Source organism: Crinia signifera, chromosome 6, assembly GCF_055691185.1.
Source record: "Crinia signifera chromosome 6, ASM5569118v1, whole genome shotgun sequence".
In the NCBI taxonomy this organism is placed as follows: Eukaryota; Metazoa; Chordata; class Amphibia; order Anura; family Myobatrachidae; genus Crinia; species Crinia signifera.
This window is the reverse complement of record NC_139222.1, coordinates 171,863,768-171,885,037: the sequence shown is the minus strand read 5'-3', so window position 1 is coordinate 171,885,037 and position 21,270 is coordinate 171,863,768. Positions and strand designations below refer to the sequence as shown.

Sequence of the window (21,270 nt, the reverse complement as noted above, 5' to 3'; positions counted from 1 at the left end):
CTTACACTCTGATTTGAGTGAATACAGGAGTACGATTTGTCCAAAGACCCAAAAAGCTAACAGTGAGTTGTGAGTTTCAATAAATCATTACAGCAAAGTTATATAGTAACCCATTGAGTCCATAGCTAATGTCCAGTTTGCCTCTGATCTTTAATATTGACCAACTGTACAGTGCAACTCTGTATATAGGGGCCCATTCAGACCTGCTCATAGCCCATCCCGATGTTTCACACTAGCCAGGCCGTTCGCTCCAGAGGGGGCAGGAGCAGGGGAACGTCCCCTGGGAATGCAGGAGGGGCATTGCCTGCTCTGGGTGGGTGTCTGGCATCACATGACATCAGGGCCCTCCCCCTTTTCGTCAATCAGCGGCGGAAATAAGTCCGTTTAGACCAACTTATTTCTGAAGGGGAGAAACATCATTAGATGGTCAGGGACCATCAAATAATTTCTCTCCCCTTCAGCTGCATGCAAGGGGATTTGTGCACATGGTAACGAGGGGATGCGGATAGCGGGCTTTCGGCAGGGTGGGGGGCAGTGAGTATACACAGCCTAGTGTACAGATCTGAATCATGCCCACAGTGTGCAGGTCTGACATTTCATATTCTCTGGACTTTATAGTTTGATATTTATTAAAAAAAAAAGAGCAATTACTTATTGTCCTGTTTCAAAGAGAAGTTTAAAAAAAAAAATCTATTGAGGAGTCATTTTTTACCCCTATGAGTCCACTGAGATGAACTGTACGCTCTCATTGTAACATCTCAGTATTGTGTTCTAGAAGTCCTGTAGCCTTGAATCTCTCGTATCATATACTGTAACCTGAGTAATAGAAGTTCAGTCAGGGGAGCTACAGAGTAGTTCTAGCTCTCTGTAACTTTACTGAGCATTCAGCTGGTGACATTGTTAGGAAACAGAGGAGGATTTTACTCATGACAGAAATATGTGGAATAAAGACTGAATTCTCAGGATAGAGGCGGAGGTTCTGTCCAGCTCTTGTCTGGCCTCACACCCGTCTACTACAAACGCCAACTTAACATAGTTTGGCATGCTGGGAAATTCATCACAGTTCTTCCTCCCTGGCTCCCCTTTACCCTTCAGCTGCCGATTTCTAGGGGAACAGGCTGTTTTGGGTGTCAGGGTTGTTGGCCTGGAACATGATTCTTCAGTTTCGGAGGTTTATTGCAATGTTTACATTTCCAGAGGTCATCATTTTGGTGATATTTTGCTATTGGATGATGGGTTTTCATAATGTAACATCCTGGTATAGAGGAATCAATCACTTTTAAAGTGTTACCAGCTGGGCATTATCCTTACAGTACCTGTGTTTGTGCCTCTGTACTGTGTATTGGGCTGCGAAAGGGTTACTGAAGATTATCCTATGTTCTTGTGTGAGACCTTGCTGTGTGTTACACAGCAGTCAGAGTTGGGATTTGGTTTCTAGGTATTTCTAGATCATCATACAGTAGTTTGCCTGTCTGACTGACAGGTGGATAGAATCAGTATAACATGGGAAAGGTGTATTTTTTAGGTTTCTTTTTAGTTGCCAGCTGTGATGCTTATATCCAGCTGCATCTCTGAAATATTATCTGACACAATGTACCTTTCTTAACACAAAGTCCATAGTGTGACTTCTATTTATTTGTTCCCTACTCTGGATATATTTCTCTGCATCTGTGTGCAGGGGAAGGTGCATAGTACAGGTTTAGTATACCTTTTCCAAAATGCTCGGGATCAGAAGTATTTTGGATAATGGATTATTCCGTATTTCTGAATATTTTTATATTTGAATGAGGTATCTTGCATTTATGTTGTATAAGCACATTATACACATGAAATACACACACACACACTGTATATTTTATTTGTGCAGGAAACAAGGTTTGAAAACATGAATCAAAGTTTGTATACAATCTCAGATGCTGAATTTCAATGCCAAGCAATAATTTTCTAGCACATATTTAGTGGCAGTTACATATCATGCCCCCAGTAGTGCCAGTTACATATCATGTCCCCAGTAGTGCCACATATCATGTCCCCAGTAGTGCCAGTAACATATCATGTCCCCAGTAGTGCCAGTTACATGTCATGTCCCCAGTAGTGCCGGTTACAGATGTCCCCAGTAGTGCCAGTTACATATCATGTCCCCAGTAGTGCCAGTTACAAATGTCTTTAGTAGTGCCAGTTACATATCATGTCCCTAATAGTGCCATTTACATATAATGTCCCCAGTAGTGCCAGTGGTACTTGTGGAGTATCACGGCTCCCATCGTATGGCATTGTATGCCATATGTAGTGGCATACGATGGCATACGATGCGATGCAATGTTTTACCGATTTTTGAGCATTTTTGCTCAAAAATCGTATGCCATCGCATGGCATCGTATGCCATATGTAGTGGCATACGATGCGATACGATGTTTTACCGATTTTTGAGCATTTCTGCTCAAAAATCGTATGCCATCGCATGGCATCGTATGCCATATGTAGTGGCATACGATGTCATACGATGCGATACGATGTTTTACCGATTTTTGCGCAAAAATGGTCAAAAATCGGTAAAACATCGGATAACATCGTATGCCATATGTAGTGGCATACGATGTCATACGATGCGATACGATGTTTTACCGATTTTTGAGCAAAAATGGTGAAAAATCGGTAAAACATCGCATGGCATTGTATGCCATCAATGCGATACGATGTTTTACCGATTTTTGAGCCATTTTAGCTCAAAAATCGTATGCGATCGCATCCGATGCCATACGATGGCATCCGATGCGATGCGATGGCACCCGATTTTGCACTGAAATGCATCAGAATGCATTGAAATGTGTATTAAAGTAGTGAAATGCCCCCAAATGCCATTTTTCATAGTGCACCACCCCCACTATCAACGTCAACCCGAAGTGTGGCGAGCGCAGCGAGCCCGCGAGGGGCGGCGGTACGCGTCCTACGACCTTTTCATACCCCCACTATCCACGTCGGCGTGGAGTTGAGAATAGAATAGTGTGGCGAGCGCAGCGAGCCACCGAGCCCGAAGCGTGGCGAGCGCACGCGGATACCTGTAAAGCCCGCGAGGAGACGCGTATAGCTGTGAAGGTATCCGCGTCCCCTCGCGTGGCTCGCTGCGCTCGCCACGCTTCGGGCTCGGTGGCTCGCTGCGCTCGCCACACTATTCTATTCTCAACTCCACGCCGACGTGGATAGTGGGGGTATGAAAAGGTCGTAGGACGCGTACCGCTGCGCTCGCCACGCTTCGGGTTGACGTTGATAGTGGGGGTGGTGCACTATGAAAAATGGCATTTGGGGGCATTTCACTACTTTAATACACATTTCAATGCATTCTGATGCATTTCAGTGCAAAATCGGGTGCCATCGCATCGCATCGGATGCCATCGTATGGCATCCGATGCGATCGCATACGATTTTTGAGCTAAAATGGCTCAAAAATCGGTAAAACATCGTATCGCATCGATGGCATACGATGCCATGCGATGTTTTACCGATTTTTCACCATTTTTGCTCAAAAATCGGTAAAACATCGTATCGCATCATATGACATCGTATGCCACTACATATGGCATACGATGTTATCCGATGTTATACCGATTTTTCACCATTTTTGCTCAAAAATCGGTAAAACATCGTATCGCATCGTATGACATCGTATGCCACTACATATGGCATACGATGTTATCCGATGTTTTACCGATTTTTGACCAATTTTGCTCAAAAATCGGTAAAACATCGTATCGCATCGTATGACATCGTATGCCACTACATATGGCATACGATGTTATGCGATGGCATACGATTTTTGAGCTAAAATAGTCAAAAATCGGTAAAACATCGCATTGCATCGTATGCCACATGCGATGCGATGCGATGCGATTTTTAGCATACGATCTGCATACGATGCAGGTCGTGGGAGCCGTGATCCTCCACAAGTACCGTGCCAGTTACAGATGTCCCCAGTAGTGCCAGTAACATATCATGTCCCCAGTAGTGCCAGTTACAGATGTCCCCAGTAGTGCCAGTTACATATCATGTCCCCAGTAGTGCCAGTTACAAATGTCCCCAGTAGTGCCAGTTACATATCATGTCCCCAGTAGTGCCAGTTACATATCATGTCCCCAGTAGTGCCAGTTACAGATGTCCCCAGTAGTGCCAGTTACATATCATGTCCCCAGTAGTGCCAGTTACAAATGTCTTTAGTAGTGCCAGTTACATATAATGTCCCCAGTAGTGCCAGTTACATATTATGTCCCCAGTAGTGCCAATTACAGATGTCCCCAGTAGTGCCAGTTATATATCATGTCCCTAGTAGTGCCAGTTACAGATGTTCCCATTAGTGCCAGTTACAGATCATATCCTCAGTAGTGCCAGTTACATATCATGTCCCCAGTCGTGCCAGTTACAAATGTCCTTAGTAGTGCCAGTTACATATCATGTCCCCAGTAGTGCCAGTTATATATCATGTCCCCAGTAGTGCCAGTTACAGATGTCCCCAGTAGTGCCAGTTATATATCATGTCCCTAGTAGTGCCAGTTACAGATGTCCCCATTAGTGCCAGTTACAGATCATATCCTCAGTAGTGCCAGTTACATATCATGTCCCCAGTAGGGCCAGTAACAGATGTCCCCATTAGTGCCAGATCATATCTTCAGTAGTGCCAGTTACATATCATGTCCCCAGTAGTGCCATTTATATATCATGTCCCCAGTAGTGCCAGTTACAGATGTCCCCAGTAGTGCCAGTTATATATCATGGCCCTAGTAGTGCCAGTTACAGATGTCCCCATTAGTGCCAGTTACAGATCATATCCTCAGTAGTGCCAGTTACATATCATGTCCCCAGTCGTACCAGTTACAAATGTCCTTAGTAGTGCCAGTTACATATCATGTCCCCAGTAGTGCCAGTTATATATCATGTCCCCAGTAGGGCCAATTACAGATGTCCCCAGTAGTGCCAGTTACATATCATGTCCCCAATAGTGCCAGTTACATATCCTGTCCCCAGTAGTGCCAGTAACAGATGTCCCCAGTAGTGCCAGTTATATATCATGTCCCCAGTAGTGCCAGTTGCAGATGTCCCCATTAGTGCCAGTTACAGATCATATCCTCAGTAGTGCTAGTTACATATCCTGTCCCCAGTAGTGCCAGTAACAGATGTCTCCAGTAGTGCCAGTTATATATCATGTCCCTAGTAGTGCCAGTTACATGTCATGTCCCCAGTAGTGCCAGTTACATATCATGTCCCCAGTAGAGCCAGTTACAGATGTCCCCAGTAGTGCCAGTTACAGATCATATCCTCAGTAGTGCCAGTTACATATCATGTCCCCAGTAGTGCCAGTTATAGATGTACCCAGTAGGTTTTTAGGTGGAAAAAAAGTACATTCTGGTAACTGGTTTTCAGAATAATTTGTATAATGGATATCTGGATAAGGGATAGTCACACTTTAGCAATTGTCTCTTTATCAGCACTGTATGTTTTCCCACCTGAATGTCATATGTAATTCTTAGTATGTGCCCTAAGCAGGTCAAATTTAAACACCCATTCCCCTCTTTACCACATTAGGCAGAGCCAGGGCCAGTGGTACTGTTTTTGGCGGAATACGGTTGATGGGTCGACCACTAAAGGTCCACAGGGCTTAGGTCAACACATGAAATAGGTTGACATGGCTAAGGTCTACAGGGTCAGTAGGGTAACACAAACATAAGGTTGGGAAGGTTGACATGAGTTTTTCAAGTTTTTTTTCCAAAGCAGGAGGTATTTCATACCCTCCCATCCACTAGGGTATGGAGGGAGAATATAATAGGATGCGGTACACTGATACGGTGTCCACGTCAAATGACAGCGAAATTCTGGGCCAATAAACATGAAAAACTCATCAATCTTTTGACTGGCGACCTTCCAACCCTGTTGACCTTAGCCATGTCGAAGTATTTCATTCATGTGTCGAATTAGGCCCTGTTGACCTAATATATGTGGACCTCCAAAGTGTTGACCCTATGACTCGTACCTGGTTTTGGCACCCCTTGCAAACTATAATGTTTTTCTGTGACTGTGCAGGGCCATGGTGGAGGTTGAACTAGTTCTACCTTACCATTACAGGTGGTGGAACTAATTTACACTCCCTCCCACACACACACACACACACACACACACACACACACACACATATACACACACACATACACACAAACTTTAACCCCTGATCCAGAGTCAGGTAACGCTCAGTAAAGGCTGACAGGGTGATTACACTGATAGTCTGACTTATTTACTCTGGGTGGTGGTCATTTCAGTTGTGGGCTTTGTATATAGACAAAGTCTATAGGCTGAAAGGTGACTGTACGCAGTTTGGATGGCTTACACACTGTGTTATTTAATCCCTACTGACAGAGATAGCCATGCAGGGCTGTGCCTGTTTAGCTTGGGTTTTATAGCATGTCATGGCTGAGTGTATTCATGAATGACACAACCAAGGAGTAAAGCCAAATCTTTCACACAGGCTATACGCTCACTAGCTGGCTGTCAGGCTTGGCCAAATAAACCTCACTATGGTCATGATTCACAGGAAAATGTGCAGCCGATCAGAGGAAACATTAGTATCTTAAGTGTACTGAGAAGCTCAGCTCCTAACAGTCATCATCGGGACCTTGTATGTTTACACACAGATCCTGCCAAGCAAAACCCACTGAACTCTGTGAGCTAGCTGTGTCCCTGAACTGTGTAAATGAAACCGCAAATGTTCATAAAGTTTCTCTTGTATTTTACACAGATAACGCAGAATAAATGACAACATTGTTCTCCCATCTTTTTGTACTGTACCAGCCACTGCATATCAATTTTGGCAGAAGCCTAACGATTGTATTGCAGCTCATACCTGTGCCTAACCACAACTTCTGTCTGACTATGCTGTGAAGTATTCATCCTTTCTACAGAAAAGTTCTGTTACCTATCAGTCTTTCCTTTTGTAAAGGTGGCCATACACTAGAATGATATCAGACATGAACGCCCAAATCCAAAGGGTCGTGCGATTGATTGTGTGCACATCGTAAGGAATATCGATATGATGCTCGGTCCTCAATCCTCAGATCACACGCATGATCATACGTGCAGCACATGCATGATCATCGTAAGCAGATCATGGGTGACATTCTATGGGATGAGATTTGTGTTATTTGGCGAAATTTTCGCAAAAAACGGCCGAAATCCCATTTTCGCATATTTAATGAGATGTGAAAAACGGCAGAAATCGACGATTTTGCCGCGAAATTGCACTTTTACAAAGTGCGATTTTATCTCTCGCCGGAACTCGCATCCAGATGTTTTCCCATTGAAAAGTATACAAATCGCATATTTAATGAGATGCGAATTTGGGAAATGTGTCTTAAATTCGCCAAAAAATCAGACCAGGTTCTGATATGTGAGTTGGCCAGAACCCTGCACAGATCTTTGAGATCTGTGCATGGTTCTGTGGTAAAAAATGTGTTAATTTAAAAAAAAAAATTGAAAAAAATTGGTGGGGTCCCCCCTCCTGAGCATAACCAGCCCTGGGCTCATTGAGCCGGACCTGGTTCCAAAAATACGGGGGACAAAAAGCGTAGGGGTCCCCCGTATTTCTGAAACCAGCCCCGGACTCTTGGACCGGTCCTGGTTCCAAAAATACAGGGGACAAAAAATCTGGGGGTCCCCCGTATTTTGAAACCAGCTTCGGGCTCCAACAGCCCGCAGTGTCATGCCACAGCCAGGGGACACTTTTTACATAAGGTCCCCCGGCCGTTCCATGAGCACCGTGGCTGGTCAGCCTTGGACGGGGTACCTGGAGGAGTGGGGACCCCCCCCCCCCCAGGCTTCACCCGTCCAGGGCTGAAGCCCGGGGCTGTCACCGGCGTCCCTGGCCAGTGGACGCCGGCCTGATGGGGTTAAATCTTTCAATCCTAACATTGCTTTATACAGGAGGACTACAAGTACCAGCAGACCTCCCCCGCAGGCTGGGACTTGGAGTACCACAAGTCCCAGCATGCGGGGCATTAATGGGCCCGCTGGGACTTGTAGTCCACCTGTAAAAAGAATGTTAAAAGAAAACACACACACAGAAAAGTAAAACTTTATTACATACACACACACACACATCTCACTTTTACACCCACATACTCACCGATCCAGGATCCAGCGCTGGTCTCCCTTCTGCAGAGCCGGCTACCCCCGCACTGACAGCGGGGACAATCGGCTTTCTCCGATGCAGCTAACAGCTTCTGTCGCGCTGTCCCAGATTGGGCGATGCGTCTCCATGGAGACGCATAGCTCAGCCCTGATTGGCTGAGCTATGCGTCTCCATGGAGACGCATAAGCCGAAGACGCTCTCAGCCTGTGTGTGGCATGACACTGCGGGCTGTTGGAGTCCGGTGCTGGTTTAAAAAAATACGCTTTTTGTCCCCCGTATTTTTGGAACCAAGTCCGGCTCAATGAGCCCAGGGCTGGTTATGCTCAGGAGGGGGGACCCCACGCAATTTTTTTTTTTTTTTTTTTTTTAATACAAACCCAAAATCGCACATAAGCTCAAATTCGCACATTTTCATGCCTAAAAATCGCACATTTTCATGCCGAAAATTTGCCCATTATCGCACTCAATCGCAATTTTCTTGCCGGAACACGCACCTCATTAAATATGCGAATCCAAGGCAAAAATGCGATTTAAAAAAAGTGCGATAATGGGCGAAAAACTGACGTGCGAAAAACTCTCATCCCATAGAATGTCACCCCATATGTGCTTTTAAAGCACATACAGTACTGTACGATCGCTCTTACGACCTGCACACGATCAGATCGTATGCAGGTCATCCTGATGTATGGCCAGATTTAAGGTCTGTTCTTTTGACTTCCGGAGCTTAGTTATTACTTTTGATATATTTGTTTCTTTGGCATCAAGGAAACCATTTTTATTCATTAAAAAAAAAAAAATCCTGAATTACCATTCCATATCAAAGCATTTTTCAGAAATGTAAAATGTATTTTGCGGTATACAGTATATGTCATAGTAGGCATGCAAAACTACGTCCATTACTTTTACAGTCATTTTAATTCTCATGGCTGAGATGGCTCAGATGGCTGAGTTTGTCTGCATGTGTTGCCATCAGGATCCTGTAGACTAGGGTTCCAAATATGTAGCCCATAGGCTACAATAGGCCAGTGGTGAATATCCCGTTAGGCATGTGCCTAGGTTTGCCACTTGCTGTGGGAACAGCACTTGAATACTTGTTTTATTACTGCCTGTATGAAATTTCCCATTAACAACTAAAAACACATTTTCATCTACTGTACATAATACAACTTGAGGGGAGTACAGATGGGTAGGATATGCACAGACTGCTGCTTTATTACCTGCAGTAAAAAATAGTTTTTGTGATTTTTTTTTTCCTGCTACTTCAGAATATTTTTTTAAAGGCTTCCCAATTACGTAGATCCCCTGTTAAAAAAAAATTCTCTTAAAAATACACATGTTCAGTGAAATCTGTGTGTTGCTCGTGGCAACTCATCAGACTGTTAGGGTACCCGCTTGAGTCTGCAATGCCTGTAGTTGTGTGCACTCACTTCTAAAGCTTTTGTATTGCAAAGACACACAGGATACACTACAACTCTGCATCAGTCCTTTAGTGTTTACTTAAAATAAACTTTATAATTACAATAATAATAAATTTGATTTGATGGCATTTCCATAAATAGGTGACTATCACTGACCAGTTCAATACAATGTATTTGTAGGAATTGATTGTTCTTTGCACTCCTGACTTTGGGGGTTATTCTAGTTCACTCTTTCTGACAAAATCCTTCTTAGATGGACAAAACCATGTGCACTGCAGGGGGGTAGATGCAAAATGTGCAGAGAGAATTAGATTTGGGTGAGTTATTTTTTTTTTGTGCAGGGTAAATACTGGCTGCTTTATTTTTACACTGCAATATAGATCTCACTTTGAAGTAAAACCCCACCCAAATCTAATTATCTCTGCACAAGATATATATGCCCCACCTGCAGTGCACATGGTTTTGTCCATCTAAGAAGGATTTTGTAAGAAAGGGTGAACTAGAATAAGGCCCTTTATGAGGATCTAATTTTGCGGATGCCACTCACTATAAAGTTAGCAGTATATCACATCATGGGGTTCAGTTCTATTAAATGCAATGAATTTGCATTTATGAATGACGGAATACGCACAACATAGCTCACTGCCCCATAGCTTTCAGCCCACAAAGGGTACAAACTCATGTGCCGTTGCTGGCGGTTATACACTGTGGCAACGGCACCCCGCACCCTTCACATACAGTATAACAGGATCGACTCCCATGGCTTTCCTGATCTATGACAGAGTTTTGCAGTTATTTCACCATCTTTATTTTTTAAATCTGCTGTTTGAACAATAACTTTATAGTTCATTTCACAAACCATTGATCAAATAAGAATGTGACCTTTGCTAGGTTGACATGTTCTATGTCACAGGACAGCTTATTTACTGAGGACAGAGGACAGCTTTTTTTTTTAACTCTTTTTTCGATCTAATGTGCTGCACAGTATTTAATTGAAAAATTACAGTAATCAAATGAATACAGGAACAATGGAGATTCCAAATATGGATCTTGTGTAATGTTTACACAGAGATTTTATGGCAGTTTGTTTAAGGAGACTCCACATACCTGACAGGAGATGTACTGGAGCACTGACGCATTTCACACATGTTTGTCTGTGCCTTTGATGATGAATGTGCTTGGAACCTTTTGTTGTCTCTATGCACAATAGATGATGTGCAAATGAAGCGCTGGTCATAAAGATTTCCCCTCATTCCCCAAACTAATACACCAGAAATGATATAGGACCCGATTGAAGGTTCAGTTGTAGCTTTGTGTAAAATCACAAAACTATAACTGTCATCACCTGCATGTGGGGGGCACCCAGCACAGGGCAAGGCTATCCTGCATGCCGGTTCCCTACCCACAATGCAATTGCTAAATTTTGGAAATGTCAACCTTGTCACGTGTCTACCTTTTTCATGTCAACCTTTTGACCCCGTTGACCCTTGTTGACCTTTTGAGGTAGACCTGTTGGCTGTCTATCTAGATGCTGTAGATCTGTCAACTGGAACTACTTCTCCCCCTCCCTTAATGTAAATGGGAAATAGGGAGAGGTGTCCATATTTTTAAGTGTTTTAAAAATTTACAATTTTTTTTTCTTCCAACAAATATGCTGTGTAATACCCATGAATGTTGCCCAGAAGATGTATGTAAAATGTAGTGTAGGCATGTAAAAATAAAAAACATAGAAGAAACTGTACAGTTTTAACACATAGTACATGTAACATATTTTGCTATTTTGGGGACTCAGTGTTGCTGTGCACCTCTGGCAAATCTGGGAAGATGGTGCTTAGCTGTATTTAGAATGTGGGAGTTTAATTGTGGATCCCATATACATAACTGTTTCAATAGCTCTGTAATTATCTAGTAACAGATACACAGCAATCTACAAGTCTGCATCCTCCTCCCACACAGCATAATCCGGTTAAGGCCCTAAGGGAGAACTATGGCTATAACCATGAAATTCATTATAAAAATGACACTTATTATATCCACAGATGAAGCTGAAATAAATCCTGTTTTATAGGATTAAATAATAAAAACATTTTTTTTTATAAGTTGACATTTTTCTGAAGGGAGGGCATGTTTGTGATCCCTTCACTGGCGCTATACCATATACCAAGCATTTCCAAACTATGGCTCTCCAGCTGTTATGAAACTACAATTCCCATCATACCTTGCCACAGATTTGCTATTAGGGAATGGCAAGGCATGTTGGGAACAGCTGGAGGGCCACAGTTTGGACATGCCTTGATTTTGGTATTGGAGTTTGAATCTCCTCTTCCTTCGACCACTCAATAATGGTCCACCATAAAGGAAAAATTCAGAAGAGAGATTTCATAGTGCAACTAATTTTAATAAAATAACATCACTACATAAAAACATGAATCCAATAAAAATTACATATAAAAGTCCAGGACCTGCATGCAGCACTCCCTCTTCCTGTGGTTGGCCACTGCTCATGTGTATTGTCTATAAGGTGCATATGCAGGACCGGCTGGGAGTGCCTTTGGACAATTTCTGACTGACAGGCTGGGGGCGTTCCGGAATGGACCCCTGATGTTTCATGGGCGTGCCCACAAAAACAGAGGGTGTGCCCATATAAAAAGCACTGGGCATGCGCCAGTGAACACAGGCATTCCCTGCCTGCTCGGGGTGGGTACATGACATCAACTCCCGCCCCGAACTCACAGAAATACAAGCAGTCGCAGAGTGACTGCTGGGTCACACAGTGGCTGCAAGCATCGGAGACAGTAGGAGGAATCCTGAATGGATGTGTACCTGTTCACATCTGTTCACAGCCCTGCGCAGGGACTCAGACAGCGGGGCGAGGCAACGTTAACCTACTCACTGGGCTCCGAAAGACGCAGTCTGTATCTAATTGCCATAATACAAGCTGGGCTTGAAAAATGACAATTATGCGGGTACACAACAGGCTGATTACCAGGGTGGGGGATTAGTAAGTACATTCATACTTACCAATCATTGGCTAGATGGGTTGTATCTGTTGCTGTGTACACATGATGCATTGCGGACTAACTTTCTATTCGATATTGGCTATATAGTCAAAATTGAATAGAAAGTTAGTCAGAATCGCACAGTGTTAGCTGCATTTGATCTAGATTTGATCCCGATGCGTGGCTCCACGGCATCGGAATCGAAAGCAGAAATAGGATGTGCAAGCAAGTCTAGTTGGAGGGTCACACCGTGTTTACATCCTCGCTCAGTTGTGATATGATTCTTGAAGGTCTCTGGAGCAAGTGTATAGGCCATACACAAAGCCACACAGCACATTTCATCAATATATCTGTGTTGCACAGCTGACACTATGGGGGAAATGTAATAGTATGAGAGATTCAGAAAGTGAGAGATTTGGTAAGAAATCTCCAGTTGTTTTTAAAGCGGCAATCATTTACACTGCAAAATCAAACTGGTTTTGCAGTGTAAATGATTGCCACTTTAAAAAAACTGGAGATTTCTTACCAAATCTCTCACTTTCTGAATCTCTCATCCTATTACATTTCACCTTATATGTTTGTGAATTACATTGTTCAGACATATTGGGGGTACACACCCGCCGAAGCTCCAATGATATATTGGGCCAATTGAACAGTTAATATACAGTATAGCCAGTGTGTACCCAAGTTTAGGAGCTGATTTGTTTATCTCTTTCAAAGCTTTCATAAATCCGGCCCTGTGTGTGTGTGTGCGTTAGATTGTATACTATATAGCTGGTAATGCCCATCATTTCCTTGTGGTCCCATGTTTGTCATCACTTGCCAGATTAGCCTGGTTTCCCACCACCATTTAAATCAAAATTTCTGTCAGCAACACAGATATCACCTACTTCCCATATTTTCCTCTCTATCCCACCTCATCCAATTACATCAGACAGGCAAAACCGAATCCCCAATAAATTACCATTTTTTACGCAAAGTGCCGTGAAAATACATACCGTAGGTCTATTGTGTATTTTTACATTAACATTTTTTCATGTAAATGGGTTTTAATAGGATAGGGTGATAAAAACAAAACAAAAAACATTTAATTGGGTATTGGGGAGTGGATGTGGTGAAAGATTTAGCTGTGGTGATCTGGGAGATAGCAGTACCGTATTTATAATGGGGTCCCTGAGTTCCAGGGGGGCCCACACTGCACACATTTTTTTTATACCTACCCTCTGGAAACCCCTTATAAAGGCTGCAGCGCTGCCAGAATCTCCAGAAAAATGGCCACCGCGCCATCATTCCAGAATTCTGTGCATGCACAATAGAGTCTGAGGGGTACATTTATTAAGCTCGGTGAAGTGATAAAGTGTCTGGTTTTTATCACCGTCCAATAAGCTCCTAATTGTGAAGTTACAGGCTTGGTTTGAAAAATGACAGGTAGGAGCTGATTGGCCAATGATAAAAACAGACACTTTATCACTTCACCGAGCTTAATAAATCTACCCCTGAGTTCTTTAGTGCTCAGACTCTATTGCGCTGGGAAGCACAGCAGAGAAGAGGACCCCCCTAACAGAGAAGGCTGTACACGGGCCTCCTCCTCTCTTAAAGTGCCCCTGGGAGATAGGGAACACATTTTTTACCTTCTAGGGCAGTGGTTCACAAACTGTTTTGAAACACAGAGCCCTACAGTAGACCAACAGTTACTTATTGTGAAATTTAGAAAAGTATTAATTGAAGTAAATCGCTTCTGTTTGTCCCCATCATTTCTGGTGTCCGGATGATAGGCCGACAGTGTCTAGGTCAATAATACCAAATTTATTTATTAACAGTTTCTTATCATCAGTCCCTGCCCCAGTGGAGCTTACAATCTATATTCCCTACCACATGTACACGCACACACAGACATTCTAGGGTTGTTGGAAGCCAATTAACCTACCTGTATATTTTTGGATTGTGGGAGGTTTTCTGTCAATCAAATTGCATACGGCCAGCGATTTAAAAAAAGTAGCAGGTAACGGGGGACAGGGGAACGCTCACCTGGCTCCACGGGGGGTGCAGCGGCTGCCGCTTCCATACTACAAAGTGCCGCCCTCCAGTGGCCTAGAGCTGCCTAGTGGTGGCGCCGGCCCTGGGTCTACTGGTTGGCTTTGTGTAGAGGGAGCATGGCCTAGTGCTACAACCCCGATTTTCTTCATTATCAGGGTCGTGCCCAGCGCTTCCGTTGCAGCTTGGCAGCCCCCTCACTGCCCTCCCTTCCTACAATGTAGAGATCTTCAGTGATCACTGCTGCCCTGCACAGAGCAGATCAGCGGTGATCTCCCACTCCCCCCAGCTGCCCCCAACCACCACCTGTGAGAAAATTCAAAGCCGCGAGAGGGACAGTATCCAAATAGCAGGACTGTCCCACTGTAATCGAGACAGTTGGGAGGTATTCAAGACCCAACGAACATCCTTCCTGTAATGTCATGAAATCTATAGAACTGTAGCCTTCCCTCCTTTGGAACAGAACTGTTACCTGGCTCAGGCAATATTTTGCTCTAGTTTAAGAGTACAGTTCCAACATATCATTGTATGGATGTTAAGTGATAATCTTAAACACATCGCAACTTCACAGGCAGCACATCCTGGTCTTATCAGTTATTTGGGCAAAACTACTACACACTGCAGAATGATAAAATGGTGTACTAACCAATCACCTCCTTCCATTTTTTAACACAGCCTGTAACATGGCAATTAGAAGCTGGTTGCTGGTACATTATATCTCTCCACTTTATCAATCTTAGTACTTCTCTCCAAATAATTGTCTGTTACATTTTGCTTTCCTCATTATCAGTATGTGACCCCATAATTGTTCATTTTTTTTTCAGACGCCGTAGGCTACACCACAATGAACAGAACAACACCAGCCCTCTCATAGATGCCCGGTTTGAGGTCTATGCTCCATGGCTGCAGTTCCACTTGGGCATTAGTAAAACTGCCCTTTACCCACGTTCCAGCTCTGTAGTGGACCGTCTCCTGGAGCGAATGAGTAATATGACTCTTATAAGTGCAGGTAAGTTGTGGCTTCTATAACCACCTCCAGCTGCCAGCTTGCTCTTCATCATGTACTCAAGATATGGGATGCGTCTGGACCACCACTATTGGTGGACAGTCAAACGGTCATCACATGAAAAATGGCGACATGTATTAGATCGACATGGTCAAATTGTCGACATAAAAGATAAACATGAAAAAAGGTCAACATGGGTTTTCATGTTTTTTTTTTCTAAAGGCGGTTTTCGTACTTAACTATCCACGTAGACATAGGGGGAGATTCTCTGAAAATCGCGGCTCAGTTCCACCCCCCTTCGACACCCATTGCATACATAATTATCGCATACAGTATGTTCTAACATATGCAATAATTATGGCAAAGGACAGCTCTTGCGTTAAGACCTGTCCTTTGCGGTGAGAGTCGCCGGGTCCCGGCGGCTCCCCCCTCCCTCCCTTACCCGGCGCTGCTGCTGCCGCGCCGGGCTCTCCTCCTCCCTGCACCCGGAAGAGGATTTTAGTGCAGGGAGGAGGAGGTCACAGGTCCGGGCAGCACAGCTCTGTGCTGCCCGGATACAGATAAGGGTGGGACCGATGCGGGGCGGCGGTAGGTCTGTGCAGGGCGGCGGTGGGTTTGCGTTAGAAGCCCATAGGCTTCCTTGAGGCATCGCCAGATTTTAGAGCATCCCAAAATGCGGTAAAAACCCAGATAACAGGGTTTTTACCACATTTCTTGTTTAAAGAATCTCCCCCCTAGAGAGATAATATAATATTATGCCGAGTTCAGTGAGGCCCCGTGCTCGAAGCATGGCAAGCGAAACATTGCATGCGAGGGGACACGGTATTTTTATACGGTGTCCATGTCGACTTATGTTGATATAGGGCCAGATTCTCTAAGCTTCAAAAGTGATAAAATGGAGAGTGATAAACAGCCAGCCAATCAGCTCCTGCCTGACATTTTTTAAACACAGTCTGTGATATGGCAGGTAAGAACTGATTGGCTGGCTGTTTATCACTCTCCTTTTTATCACTTTTGAAGCTTAGAGAATCTGGCCCATAGACACCCAAAAAACATGAAAAACTCATGTCAACCTTTCCCATGTCGACCTAATGCATTTTGACCTTTTGACTGTCAACTAATAGTGGTTGACCTATTTAGGGGTTGACCCTATGACCCTTACCCCAAGAGACTGCTGTATCATTCAGTACTTTACGGAATAAAAGACGTAAAGTCCACACCACCATCTATTACCTTTTAGTAAAGCCAGAAGCATGGTGAGTGAAGCGAGCCCGCGAGGGGACAATGATGCTATTCTGAAAACGGCTAACGTATGTGGTGTAAGCTGTGGCTACAAAGATTAGGAAATACCAATTTCCCCCTATCCTACAGCTTAAAATCACTTCACATTTTTTCACAATCTTTTACTGTTCTACAGTAAACATGTTTATAATCACAGAGCACCATGGATGTCTCTATCTCCGTACACTACCAGCATGACAGTGGTGTGGGAATGGGGTAGTTTGTACCAGAGGACAGTTGTAGATGAGTAATTTTCCCTTTTTCCCCCACACAGTTGTTGCCTGGTGACTGCCCACTAGGTGTGGTGTAAGCTGCCTGTGTACTTTGTACTGTGTGTCTGCTCTGTCCTGTACACACTGATGTCCCCCTGTTTATTTCTACCAGTCATGTGTCTATGAGAGGTAACATGTCATAAATGAGCTGATCATATAAAAGCTCAATAAATGTTGTGTAGAGTTTCAGAAATATACACGGTGCCACTGTGGAAATCAGATGTGCAAATTACAGTAGATCTGTCATGAGTTCCTGTATCATTAGCATCTCTTGTATAATTACACTTCTACTGCGTCTCAGTCAGCTGGCAGCAGAAACCTGTTAACTCCTTCATAACTTGTGACCTCATATCATATATAATAGTTAGTTGCATCACACCCTGCACAAAGTATGGTGACATCACATTCTAACTGGCGCAGCCGTGACAAACTGATGGTCCTGGTACCTCAACTGGACCCAGACATGATGACTTAGGAGGAAAGAGATGAGATGAGTTCCGTTCTTCCTAGATGCAGATCGATGTGCGCTCCATTTTGCGACAAGCTTTTACTATTGGAGCTTCGTTCTTATGTGGAGGTCATCCTCGGCACTGTTGGCCTCAGAGCCTGAATTATCATTACTTCCACTTGCATGAAAACTTGACCTACTAACGGCTGGCAAGGTCCGCGGTCCAAAAAGCGTCAAACAAGCAGAGACAGATGGACAGGTCCCTTTAAGAAAACAAAGACAACCCTACCATGCAGGTCCTAATGTTACCTAGTGTGAAATGCAATTATCTGAACAGTATCACAAGCCCTAGAATTGACAATGAAGAAGAAGAGGAAGAATACTTTATTGTCATTAACGATACAATGTACTGCCAACGAAAGTTACATGCAAGCACTTGCACACAAAAAAACCACAAAAACATTTACCCTTTCAGTGTTGATCATTTAGCTTACGAACAGCAGTTGGAAAAAAACTGTTTAGCATGCGCTTTGTGTGTGCAGGGGCACTTCTAAACCATTTTTTTGATGGCAATATATCAAAGACCGCATAGTTTGGATGACTTGGATCTGCTAAGTTACACTTGGCTTTCTTTAACACTCTATTTCTGTACAATTCATGGGTGCATGGCAAAGACACCCCAATGATTTTACTAGCAGTTTTTACAACCCGATCCAAAGCAGCCTGTTCAGCCGCAGTACAATTTCCAAACCACACTACAATCCCATACGTCAGGACACTCTCCGCTATTCCTCGATAAAACCTAGTTAACGTATTTGTATCTGAACAGACAGCCCTGTGTGTAGTGATGCACAATCTTTAACAATTCTAACACTAACACTGCCCTGGACAGAAAACATTCACAATATAACCACAATACAAGACTAGGAAATGTGCGGTCTCTTTAAGTGCCTGCCTAGCTACCCAGGTAGAGCTGGACAGCTCATACACACTCCTGGATGTTCCCACAAAGCCTACTTGGGGACCGCAGAGAGGTGACAGCCACACAGCCTCTGGACCCCTTACCCTAATTACCCACAGGAAACTAGACCACTCCTACACCTGCTGGTATACCTGGAACAGGTGACAGCCGCAAAGCCTGTTCAACTTTCAGTACCCAGAAAAAAATTCCTTCACTGAGCCTAGTTCTCAGGATCACTCTTATCCATCTATGGGGGTGACAAACTGGGCCTAGCTCCCCCTAGTTGTGCATAGGCCTAATGCCTGATCATTGGCCATGGGCCTATTGCACGGCTATTAAACCTACTGGCCTTGAGCCCAGCTAATAATATCCATAGGCCTAGGGCCTGGCTAATGTCCATGAGCCTGGAGGGCCTGGTTACTATAGCCATGGGCCTGTAGGGCCCAACAGTAATGCAGCCACATGCTAAGGGGACCCACCTAACGTGCCAGGCCTAGTCGGTGCCAGGCATCTTGTTTGTTGAGCCTGGAGTCTTCTGGCCTCTTCCGCGGCCGCTGGAGCTCTTTCTCTGTTCATCTTCTTCTAGAGCCGCTGTCTTCTCCTGTCTTCGGGAGCTCTTCCGCTCTCTTTAAGTTTGGGCAAAGCAAGCGAATTGCTGCAGCATTTAACTACTGCAATCAGTAGTGTTATTCACCCCCTTCACACAGCATTATTGTCAGATTTGCGTAAAAGTGCTTCAGATACTGCCGTCGTAAAGTGTTGCGATTGTTGGGTGGATTCGCCCGACACTTAAATAAAATCCCTAAGTCTCAGTATAAGCGCCACACAGTTGCTTTTATCATTGACCTATGTGCAGGGCTGGATTAAGCCTTCGGGAGGGCCCGGGTCATATATACACACACATACTCACATACATACATACATACATACATACATACATACCACATGAAAAGCCTGTGTTTGTCCCTCTGTACTTTACTCTGTAGGACTGTAGGAGATCTCACAGGCTCAGCGCTGCCTCTGATTAAAGACCCTCCCATGACGAGGCTGCTGCTGTCCTCCATGGGCCTGAGAAGCATATGATGAGCTCCACCAATCAGAGCTCAGCACAACCTTTCAGCCTCTACCCTCTTGTGCAAAGTGTCATGGGACTCAACTCCCTTTAATGCACTGCACACCTGTGCAGTCAGTATGTCTTGGCTCCCGATGCTCAGCACCATTAATTATTGTCACATTGGCAGACAGGTAAAGCTGCAGCACTACCCCACTTCCATGCACAAAACCTTTAGCTAGAAAAATATATATATATTTTTAAATACATCCAACCACAGGGGGGCCCAAGCTAGAGGGGGGCAGGGGTACTGACCCCCATCTTAGTAAATTTCCCCCTTAAGGCCAGATGTATCAAGCTTCAAAAATTAATACAGTGGAGAGTAATAAACAACCACCCAATCAGCTCCTACCTGTCATTTTTCAAACCCAAATGTATAATTTTTGTCTAGCTATGTATATTAAGAAAATGTATTTCTATTATATATGATATATTTTTAATAGTGTATGATATTGGTATTATTATTGTGAATATTGTGTATCACTATATTATACGATTTATCTGGAGAGCCTTTTTTGGAATAATAAATGAAGCAGCTAATAGTAGAGAACACGGAAGGTGTTAACTATGAGCTACACCTGTGTAATTACGATCTGTCCAATGGAAAGAAAGAAACAATCTGTAGCTGGGTATAAAAAGAGCAAACCAAAAATACTCTTTGAAAAAGCCCTCAGATAGGGCGAAATGCGTTAGTGGTCTACTCACCTAACAGCCTTTTGAAATACCAGTCCAGATATCATCTACTATCGCTCCTGTGTCTACACGTATCCAGTGTCCATTCACCATTGGTATATATCATCCTATACCTGGAACAAGACCGGAGCAGATTTGACGTCATCACGTAGCATCACATCCAGGGAGCCGTAAAGAGAACTCCGGTGAGACTGGGAACAAACGGCAGCGCAAGTGAGAGAAGCGCCAGCCGCTCTGACACATTCTACAAACAACGTGGGTGAGCAACACGCCAGCTTTAACATCCAGACGGCGTCCTCCCACAACCCTCTCACCGGAGGGACACTCTTATACTTAAACATCGGCTGGATTCATAGCGCACAGTGTGCGCAGGTGAGAGACGCGCCGTCGTGCGAACAACACTAATTGATGAACGTTTTCTCATATATACAGTGGGCATAGGCGAATCTAGAATTATGGTAATGGGTGGTCCCAGATCTAGACATAACAGCAGGGGGACCTTTGCGTGGCGGAGCCGCGCAGCAAAAATGGGGTGTGGTCTAATGGGAAGGAGGCGTGGCATCACAAAAAAGGGAGTCGTATTACACTTTAGACCATACACAGTAATGCCCATTACACATTTTTAGCAAACTCCGTAATACCCATTACACATAAAGCCACACACCGTAATGCCAATTACACATAAGGCCACACACCATAATGCCCATTACACATTGTGCCACACATCATGATGCCCATTACATACTACTACTTACCTACGTGCTCATTGCTAGGGGGTTCTTGCTTGATGGCACCATAGTACCCATTACACATGATGCTGCACACCATAGTACTTATTACATATGATGCTGCACACCATAGTACCCATTACACATGATGC

General features: G+C 44.0%; 1 protein-coding gene across 2 annotated transcripts in view; it reads left to right on the top strand.

Moving 5' to 3' along the window:
• The window catches only part of FAM20A (FAM20A golgi associated secretory pathway pseudokinase), a 54,217-nt gene that overhangs the window by 13,945 nt on the left and 19,002 nt on the right, over nucleotides 1–21,270 (top strand). For both annotated transcript variants that reach the window (XM_083148138.1, XM_083148137.1), the window contains one exon: nucleotides 15,443–15,627. In XM_083148138.1, coding sequence (XP_083004264.1) covers nucleotides 15,443–15,627 — 185 coding nt within the window. The remainder of the gene's footprint in view (nucleotides 1–15,442; nucleotides 15,628–21,270) is intronic.